At 41.5% G+C, this 10,411-nt stretch overlaps 1 protein-coding gene across 1 annotated transcript; it reads left to right on the top strand.

The window, feature by feature from the left end:
• The first annotated feature begins 4,276 nt into the window (after positions 1-4,276).
• Positions 4,277-10,326, top strand: cops2 (COP9 signalosome subunit 2). Its single transcript, XM_076732025.1, has 13 exons — positions 4,277-4,434; positions 4,922-5,035; positions 5,143-5,220; positions 5,317-5,442; positions 5,550-5,639; positions 5,738-5,815; positions 5,956-6,130; positions 6,258-6,436; positions 6,607-6,659; positions 7,746-7,843; positions 7,937-8,019; positions 8,245-8,303; positions 9,816-10,326. Exons 1-13 carry the CDS (start codon positions 4,381-4,383, stop codon positions 9,958-9,960), a joined length of 1,332 nt encoding a protein of 443 aa, XP_076588140.1. The 5' UTR covers positions 4,277-4,380; the 3' UTR covers positions 9,961-10,326.
• Positions 10,327-10,411: the final 85 nt, after the last annotated feature.

Below are 10,411 nucleotides of genomic sequence, written 5' to 3'. Positions count from 1 at the left end.
TTGATACTGTCTCATGTTAATGAAAATATCTAAAGGGTCACACATCTCCTGTCAGAGTGGTCCTGTTGCTTTTGCGTGAATGTGAAGCTGGAAACCACCAATCCCATAGCCTCAGCCTTGGCATTTGAAGTATGTAAGGGCATCTAAATATACCCCGTCTCCTGGTTTGATCTTCTAAACCAAACTCACAGGGATGAGTGCACCATGCGAGAGGGAGAGGACATGAAGCAGCAATGAAAGGGGAGAGAGTAGAGGGCAAGAGAGATGATGGGTATTTCACAGAGTCCCATCCCGCTCTCTGCATCCTGTACCTGACCTAAAGGCTGGACTCGCTTCTGTGCCGCATCTGTTTTTATTTTCATCTGCAGAAGAGATAATAAAAGCAGGGCAGCTCGGAGCTGTTAGCCTGCCATCCCATTGTCAGGGGGAAGTCACATCAGCAAGTGTGGGTGGGACACGCTGGTGCTCTGTGCTGCAGGGAAGGCTTTGGCTGGCTGGACTTCGTGACATGTTTGCAGTTATGAAACAACAAGAAACCCTTTCCAACTTCTCTTGTACTTGAACAAGTAATATCATTAACTCTATAATTGTGTAGGGAGAATAGCTCTGCAATTCAAAAAGTTTAAGGAATTTTAGTTGGCAGCAACCACAGATATGTGTGACTTCACATTTATTATGTTTTCTTATTGAAAAAAGTTGGATGTGGAGTCATTCTTAAAGGAGAACTTCACCATAATAAGAAACAGGCTTTTATTTGCGGTAACTTCCTGGAGTCTTGTTGTCACTGTTACTGCGCCTGGCCAAGAAGTAGTCCCGCACATAATCCCCCACAAAACTTTGTGTTTTTACAACACGGTTGTTGCACAAATTAAACAAATGAGATATAATATGTTAATTTGTGAGCTTCAGAGGTGCTGATGGAGGGATTTTGTTACCTTTGGAAAGAGCTGCTTCCAGTCTTTATGCTAAGCTAAGTGAACCCGCTGCTGACAGGAGCTTCGCATTTACTGTACGGATATGAAAGTGTTATCAATCTTCTCATCTGACTCTCGGCATGAAAACGAATTTGCATTTTACCCAAAATGTCGAAATACTGCTTTTAATTTGGGGTTCTTCATATTGCAGACCGTTCTGAGACTGACTGATTGAGTTCGGGATCCAAACCATTGTGCAGTGGCCCAGATGAACTCATCCCAGATCAGTCCTGTCCAGCCTGGTTTTGTCTAAAATCGACCAACCAAGTCCAGTTCCCCTCATCTCTCTGCTGTGGGCACAGGATTGTCCTGAGCACTGTGTCCAGGAGCTGACCCAAATTAGCACAGTATTTCATTTATTATTTTTGTTTTTTAAATCTTCATACGTTTATAATACAAACAAACTTTCTAGATACCCTAAGACACCCCAGCACCTTCAACTCCAACCCACATACACCACTCAAAGCACATATTGCACACATACCGCAGTATGCTAGCGTGTGATGCAGAGGGGGTGCGTGTGGACTTGGCTGCCGTGGCTGTTTCAGCTCTTGGAAGTTGGATTTCATCTGTAATAACAGCCCTGGTTGATGGAAGTTGTTGCATAAAATTGAGACACGCTTCGACATACCTTGTAAAAATGAAAACAGCAACAAAAAAATAAAAAGAGAAAAACAAACTGGCTTGTCACGCATCTTGCCAAGTTGAGAAGTGAGAGCAGCTACGATGACCTCAGGGTAGGTCGTACAAGTTTGGCAAATATGCAGGTTCTTAGGGCATTTAAGAGTGTGTGCATGCAGAGGCACGCATGATTAAGCAGATGTGAATATTAAACCACATATAAGTATATTGCACCGTATGAATGTGTGTGTGACTGTGCGTGCATTTGCCTGCATGTATGAGTAATGATCTACAAGGGAGTTGGCAGCAGTACAACCATGTTTAGCACCCTTGTGTGAGAACTTTGGTGGAGAAAGCCGTTTGTGTAGAATATACGAGCAAGCAGCCTGCTGACAGAGGTACATGGGCTCTTGCTGCCAGATGCCATGCTGGAGATATATTAAAGACTCTTGTCTCATGTTTAAGGAACTGTCAGAAATGAGATTATATTAACTCTATTAAGGTTAATAGGCTCAGCATAAAACAGTTTTTGGCAACCAAAAATTAAACGGCTTATAAATCCCAGTGTATACATTGACGCCGAGGGAATAATATAAATGCACTATTTTTATCGAATGTATCATCAAAGATTATCTGAAAGGACAAGGGCTTTTCAGAGGTGTTTATAAGGCTTAATACCACACTTTTGGATCTCTAAATAAGGTTAGTAGGTTTACATGGCAAGGTTAAACATGGTGAACTTGTGTTTATCACACCATCCCCTTGACTCAGTCAGATAAATAAGTCTTTGGCACTACGTTGGTGCCTGAGATAGAGTTGTGCTAAGCTTGGGCTGGGAGAGTCCTCCTTTGCCTTTCAAGCACTTCAGCAGCATCGTCTGACCACAGCTGAGAAATGCACTCTTTAGAGACTGTCAGTGTGTTGAAAGATCAGCCAGTCTGTGGCGATAACGGTGTATTTCAGGTATGTGAAGAAGCCTCGTGCCATATAATTTAAGGAGGTTGCGTGGGTGTTGTGATGACAAATCAGGGTGTATTGTCACACATGTGTGACAGACTCACAGCCTTTCAGGTGTTGTTGATTCCAGCAGTGAAGTGCTGCTCATTCAAGTCTTGGTGTTGACGCAAACCCAGTGCAATTAATGAAATGCTGACAGACACTACACAGGCACTGCTGCTGCGAGAGTGATGCGTCTCACGCATGCAACATGGGTGTGCACGCACTGTGTCATGTCACTATACGGTGCGCACACACACACAGGTCACCAGCCTGGTGCTGACTCACAACAATTTGAATATTTTGGTTTCTATGTGAAACCAGTAGACAACCGCAGCATGGCTTTATGTAAGAAATGTAATAACAGTCTCAGTGCACACATGAAAGATAATACAGCTGAGGAAAGTTCACTGTCTATGACACATTTGTACCCAAACACACTAACACAAGTAATATTACTCTGGATATCCTTAACGCTTTCTAAATTATAACTCTGTGAGTACATTCTTCCTTCTAGTATTGGTGTTAGTGATTCATGTCTGGATATTGTAAATATTATGGCCAAACTGACTGCGTAGGATGATGGACTCAAGTTTTTCACCCACACTCATCAATTTTTTGAAATAAACTTATGACACATAAGTTGATGACACACAAGCTGATTGCGTAAATTTTCGGGAACAGGACCGTAATTTCTTCAGTAATGAAATCTTTCACAGGGTTCAATGTGGAGTGACCGCCTGAGTGACGCAGAGAGGCCAGAGGGGGATGTGATGCTGCCAGTGGTCTCTCTGTGTGGCAGCCAAGACTGTTGAGAGAACAGTCACGAAATCCATTTGACATGAACCTGATTCGCAGGGCCGACTGAAATCTGACACGCACAACTGGAGTTCATGGGATGTTTGCAGTGGTGGAAATGAACAAAGTACATTTACTCAAGTACTTGCATGCAATAGGAGTAGAAGTCTGCAACATGCTGCTTATGTGTTATAATAGTTTTGTATTTTGACTTCAGTAAGAGATGTGAGCATCCTTAACTTGGCTTTGGGAAAAGCTTTCACAACAACAGTTCAGATGAACCCTGTAAACTTGGCGTATATTTCGTGTGTGGTGGTGGTTGTGTATGTTTGTGTGTGAGGTTACTTCTGCCTGATCTCTGCTTTTCATCTCCTCGCGGTTTTTGTGGCAGCTGATATCGACAGGCTAAAGACCCTAAGGTCAGAGAAAAAAGTCAAGAAAGTCAAGAAAAATATATTAACAGAAAGTGCTTGTCCAGATAACTTTAACTTATTTCCATAGCAGAGTATTGTGAGTAATGTTATGTATTCAGATATTCATATCCTTTACTTAAGTAAATGTGTAGCCATGTAAAAATAATCTATTGCAAGAAGAAGTCCTGCATTTAAAATCAGTTAAAAAAATCCATAAACATTTGTAAAATCTATATGTTATTCAAATTAAAGTTCTTATTATGCAGCAGAAAGGCTGCTGTCAGTGCTGTCATGTCATATTACTTAATATATTACATTCGACCACCATACTGAAAACATTACAGTACTTTGGTGAAAAAGCAGTGTAACTACAGCCATGTCATGACAGAGCTTCCAGAGGACTGCTGTCAGTAAAAACCCATTCTTCGTGTGTCAGAGGTGATCCAACAGCCCCATCTATGGTCGGAATCGGGCTTTTGCTTCTTGCCACCCTGACACACCACTTCACCACCGCTGCAAAACACAGCACAGGCCAGGCTACTGTCTGTCTCTGAATAAGAGCAAGGAAGACCGTCAGGATGTCTGACATGGAAGACGATTTCATGTGCGATGATGAAGAGGATTACGACCTGGTATTTACAACTGAAATGACTTAGCTTGCGCTTCAGTTTTAACCGTTTGTCCGCTGAGCGCTAACAGTGAAGTGCCGGGCTAGCTAATGTTAGCTGTTTAGTTAGCTTGTTGGCTAATCTCAAGCTGACAGCGGATGACTAACGTTAGCTTCGTTGCTGTCTAACGATAGGTGATTTTGGCTACAATGCAGCTGGATAATGTCAATTAATATTAACCATGCTGGAAAGCAAAGTTAGGCCTCATGCATTCAGCTGTCTCTGGATTCTAACTGCCGGCATTAAATGCAACCCAGCCGGCTAGTTAGCAAGCCATGGCGTTGGCTAACGTAACGTTAGCTCAAGGCTCATGTTTGCAGTATTTTATTCAGGGGCTACCCGTGCCTGTGTGTTAGCTAGCTAGGAGTTTCTGTTATGTTTTGTTAGCAGGCATATCTTTGAGCTGGATTTTGTCATTTTAATTTTGACATGATTATATGCTTTAACTTAGGAATACTCAGAGGACAGTAATTCAGAGCCAAATGTGGACCTGGAAAACCAGTACTACAACTCCAAAGCCTTGAAGGAGGATGATCCCAAAGCAGCACTCAGCAGTTTCCAGAAGGTGGAGTGATACCCCATAAAAACAATCTGTTCGTTGTAGCTCTCTGCCTATCTGAGTTATTTGAGAGAACAATATTTCCTGATGTCTCTTGGTTTTATTGTGATCAGGTATTGGAACTAGAAGGAGAGAAAGGAGAATGGGGATTCAAAGCACTGAAACAGATGATCAAAATCAACTTCAAGCTGGTATGCACTGTGACATATGCCATCTCTTACCTACACTTTTCCCACCAGACATTTGAGTTTTTGATGAGTGTTTTTCTCTGTGTCTCAATCCTGTAGACCAACTTTCCAGAGATGATGAACAGGTACAAGCAGCTCCTTACGTACATCAGAAGTGCCGTCACCAGGAACTACTCAGAGAAGTCCATCAACTCCATTCTGGACTACATCTCTACCTCCAAACAGGTACGGATAGACAGTGCTGGCAGTTACATACTGTGTTTTCCTCGGAGCATGTCGTATCAGGTGTTTTAAATCTGTGTCTTTACAAAACGCCTTTCCTGTGTCACTAGATGGATTTGCTACAGGAGTTCTACGAAACCACATTGGAGGCTTTGAAAGATGCGAAAAATGACAGACTGTGGTTTAAAACTAACACAAAGGTATGCAAAGGTTCTTCACTTGTCTCAGGTAGTCTTGCCTCATAATTTATCTTTACAGCAGTTGTTCAGAAACTCTTTCTTTTGTTCCTCCCCTGCAGTTAGGGAAACTGTACTTGGAGAGAGAAGAATATGGAAAACTGCAAAAGATCCTTAGGCAACTTCACCAGTCATGTCAGGTAATGAGGTCAAATCTAATTCTTTTTTTCTATTTATTTATTTCTAAATGCAATAATACATTTCACTGATTTGAGACATAAAACTTTTCAGTTTTACCTAGAGATGTTTACCTTTATTTCTATTTTTATAACAACTACAGACAGATGATGGGGAGGATGACCTGAAGAAAGGCACACAGCTGTTGGAGATCTATGCTCTGGAGATCCAGATGTACACAGCACAAAAAAACAACAAGAAATTGAAAGCACTGTATGAGCAGTCTCTTCATATTAAATCTGCCATCCCTCATCCGCTCATAATGGGAGTTATCAGAGGTATGATGGTGTACATATCTCCTTGATTCATAGAGCAGTTCTTGAGCTTTGCGTTAAGTGTGACTGTTGCGCTAAATGCTGTCATAGCTGTTTGCTGAATGACCTGTGCTTGTTTGCTCCCGACCAGAGTGTGGTGGGAAGATGCATTTAAGAGAGGGTGAGTTTGAGAAAGCTCACACAGATTTCTTTGAGGCCTTTAAAAACTACGATGAGTCTGGAAGCCCAAGAAGGACGACATGCCTGAAGTACCTGGTCCTAGCCAACATGCTGATGAAGTCAGGAATAAATCCTTTTGACTCTCAAGAGGTATGAAAGTGATTGTTACATGCATGTGCAGTTGAATTTTTGATAAGGCACAGCTAGAATGTCTCTAATCAGAATGATTTGCTGAAAGCATTTGGAGGTTTTTGTGCTTAATCAGTTGACATTTACTTAAGTTTTAGTATCAGGCATAACTTTTCGTATTTTTTCCAAAGGCCAAACCATACAAAAACGACCCGGAGATTCTAGCAATGACAAACTTAGTAAGGTAAGGATGCATTAATGTGTTGTTTATGTTCGTGATGCTTAAAAGGATATGGCAGTGTTGGCTAGTATTTCTATCTGTTACAACATTTTACTCACCAATTTTATTCTACACTGTCTTGATAGCCACAGTTTTGCTAAGAGGCACAAATGGATAAGCAGTGACAATCGTGAGACCACCTTGGTTGTGACAGTCATTAACGCAGCTGTCTAAACTATTTGTAAGTGAGAACAAAAGTAAATGCAGATGGCATCAGATCATCTGGGTAATGACTTTGAGATTCACTTTTTATTTTTAAATAAATATGGTCTGTCTGGTAGTGTCATTCTATGTTATATTATTGCAAAACCTTTATTTGTTAAGGTGCGAAGCCACCCACTCCATGACTAAACATCTGGCTCTCACTGTGAGGAAGGACACATTCTGAAGGAGAAGAAAGGAGAGATGTGATTGGCTATGATCATTGCGTGTTTTAAAGACATCACCTGCTTGCAATAAGAAATTATACACAACCCCACCTTTTATTGAAGTGCACCTGAGGCCTGTGTCAGCATGCCCTCAGCTCACTGTGTGTCCTGCATCTTAGTGTTACAACAAAGTTATTGCAGAATGTTACTGCTGATGGCCTGAACTATAAGAATGGACCCAGAGTGCTAGTAGTGAATAATGTTCCCGTGTTTTGAACGGATAAATGTTTACTCTGTGGCTTTTGGTGAGTATTCAGCAATGCTTCTCGTTCTCCATGACTCCATACAAGTTCTACAGTCCCTTTCAACATTAGTGTACATTTCATAGTAATATTGTAAGTTATGGTACATGACTATTATCTCCCCCAAGTTGTCTTCTGTTTCCGTGTTTGCTCCCTTTTGTCCTCATGTTTACATAAATAACTCAGGTCCTCAGGTTCCATGCACATATTTAAAATTTATATTACATAAACAAGAAACTTAGAATCCACACCCAAAACTGTAATAAGAATAGTGTTTACAGAAAGTCTAATATTTTGAAATGTGTTTGACAGCTATCATGATAAGAGTCGGGGAGACACAATGTATACACTATAACAACACAGAGTGTTTTTCCTTCCAGCGCCTACCAGAACAATGACATCACTGAATTTGAGAAGATCTTGAAAACAAATCACAGTAACATAATGGACGACCCCTTCATTAGAGAGCACATAGAGGGTGAGTGAACGTGACTGCAGTCCACATGCATGATGGATGTGTTGGGAAACGTCTTTTGTAAAGCGTAGCTGCTCGTGTCATATTGTGTTGCAGAGCTCCTGAGGAACATTAGAACTCAAGTACTTATCAAACTCATCAAACCGTACACGAGAATACACATCCCTTTCATTTCTAAGGTAAGTCCATGTGACCAAAAAGCCTCCTGTTCACTGCCTCTGTCGTCTGTCCTCTTTTATTCTCATGACAGACTCTCTCCACGGGTCTTTTGCAGCACATCTAACACAATATTTGGGATCTGCAGTGTGTTGAATTCTGTGCATCCTGTAATGTTGCATCATACCAGTTGAAATACGTCCTTGCAGATGTGAGGATGAGCCTTGTCTGTTCCCCTTCTGTTTCAGGAGCTCAACATTGATGTGTGTGATGTGGAGAGTTTGCTGGTGCAGTGCATCTTGGATAAGTAAGTTTCTCCCTCTTGTGTATGCTGAGAAGCTGAAGCAAAAATGGCTCCCTTCCCGTAAATAGTTCCTCATAGTTTACATGCTTTGGCACTAAACAGAGTCAGGTGGTATGAACTGATAGTTTCGGTTACATGTTGAGTTTAATTTGTCGTACTGTAATAGTGAGGTTGCATGTACATCTTCCAGGTTCTGCTGGTTCTCTGACATACTCTCTGCAATACATACTCCAGTGTTTGAGAAAGAACTGGAGTGTAAAAGCTTGTTTTGAAGAAAGAGTCCATCCCATTTTTAGGTTCATACTTTTATATCAGGTGTCTGCTAGAGTAGGTTTACATGCTTCAATGTTCTACTGGCCGTTGCTGCAACAGCCTTTTCTTTCTGTCTGAAACACCGTTTTAGCTCCAGTCCCCCCTCCTGATTAGCCCAGTTTGCTCTGATTGGTCAGTTCACAAGTCTAAGCAGGCACTGCTCACCATGTTTCCTGTCAGTTCTACTGGTGTTTTTAGCTTCCAGCTAGCTGCTCTTCTACTGTGAATATCACCACAGCAACCGCTTCTAAAATAAAAACTTCAACACTGCTCATGTTCGAGCATGAATCTGATCCGCGTCAGCCTCAGCCTCACAGCCCACTGGGCCACTGTCGGTACAGCTTTGTAACGGTCATTGTATGGTCTGAGCAAGCTGGCTGCTGGGAACTAATCAGTTACACAGTGGTGCCAAGCAGATGAATTCCTACAGTTTGACCATGTCTTTTTCTTACATAGCTCGATTGTTACTTTCAGAGCACGTCTTTTGCGTAAATTTACATACAGCCGCAACACACCAGCGAGGATCCCGGAGTAGAATGGACCTTGTCTAACAACAATGCTAACGCTGGCTGAGATAGTTGGCTTCAAATGAGGCTTCATGTTTACACAATTTGTCTTGACTGTCATTCAATTAGTTAACAAAATTAGTCCAACATACCTACCAGTCTGTGGGAGTGAACATATTAGTTGTGCAACATGCCAGTGCCAAGTCAAACAGGCTAACCAACAAATAACAATAAACTGACAGCTTCAAAGTTTGAAGACAGGACAAGGACAGCCAGTATCAAGCCATCTTTGCAGCCAACAACAGAGAAATATAGGTGCTTTGCTCATATTATCCACATGACGTGATCCACATCTTCATATAGCAACTGCAGACAGTCACCTGGGCGGAGGATGGTCACCGAACTGGCGGTGGTGCTGTGTTAATTAATGATGTAGAAAAGTAATGGAAGAAAAAGCTGGACTACTGACAAGGTTGTTCAGAAGCAGTGTTTTCTGCAGGAGAGAAAAAGTCCCTTTGACACACTAAAAGGGAACAACCCGAAAAGCTTAATATGGCCACTTTAACTTTGTCATAAAATTGTGTGGAGACATTGGACTGGCTTTTATGCAGTGACTTGTGATGTACCAGATCTGACTTATTTTTATATTGCAACACGTGTAGCTTCTCTGCTTACTTGCTCTTTTTTATTTTCTCAGCACAATCCATGGCCGAATTGATCAGGTCAACCAACTACTAGAACTGGATTACCAGAAGAGAGGAGGAGCTCGCTACACAGCTTTAGACAAATGGACAAATCAGCTGAACACACTGAACCAAGCCATTGTTAGCAAACTCACATGATGGCATGTAAAATCAAGAGACAAGGAAAATGGCATGTTTTAATACATCCATAAAGTATGCTACTGTGCTTCTTCAAGTAAATCCTCTGAGACAAGATACACAGCACAGGTTTTGCGAATGCCACCAATTTCAAGAAGACTCCAGGAACCTCAAGAACGTGTTCAAAGTGTGTTGTTTTTGTGGTGATGAGAGGAAATCACTGACACTTATTTTTGTTTTTCATGATTGGCAGATCCTTCCATGTGCGACACACAATTGCTTCAGTTGTTTAAAAAAAAGTCCAAATGTGTATGACAACGTGTACACAGTATTTTAATGTATACTGTTGCCTGTTGGTAATAAACAGATTTCTCTCAGCACTGAAAAGATTCAGCTGCCTTTGACTAGCTCCAAGGTTTTAAGACTGTGACGCGAAAAACGTCCAATAAAAGGTTTTTAAATGTCATAAATG

The sequence above is a fragment of the Chaetodon auriga genome, chromosome 1 (genome assembly GCF_051107435.1).
Source record: "Chaetodon auriga isolate fChaAug3 chromosome 1, fChaAug3.hap1, whole genome shotgun sequence".
In the NCBI taxonomy this organism is placed as follows: Eukaryota; Metazoa; Chordata; class Actinopteri; order Chaetodontiformes; family Chaetodontidae; genus Chaetodon; species Chaetodon auriga.
Note: the sequence above shows the minus strand (reverse complement) of the source record. Positions and strands in the feature narration are given on the sequence as shown.

Excerpts from the sequence above, each read along its gene's own strand:
- cops2 (XM_076732025.1), top strand. The coding sequence starts at position 4,381 with ATGTCTGACATGGAAGACGATTTCATGTGCGATGATGAAGAGGATTAC. Across the intron at positions 6,437-6,606 it reads ATCCTTTTGACTCTCAAGAG|GCCAAACCATACAAAAACGA; the intron begins GTATGAAAGTGA and ends TTTTTTCCAAAG. Across the intron at positions 6,660-7,745 it reads GCAATGACAAACTTAGTAAG|CGCCTACCAGAACAATGACA; the intron begins GTAAGGATGCAT and ends TTTTCCTTCCAG.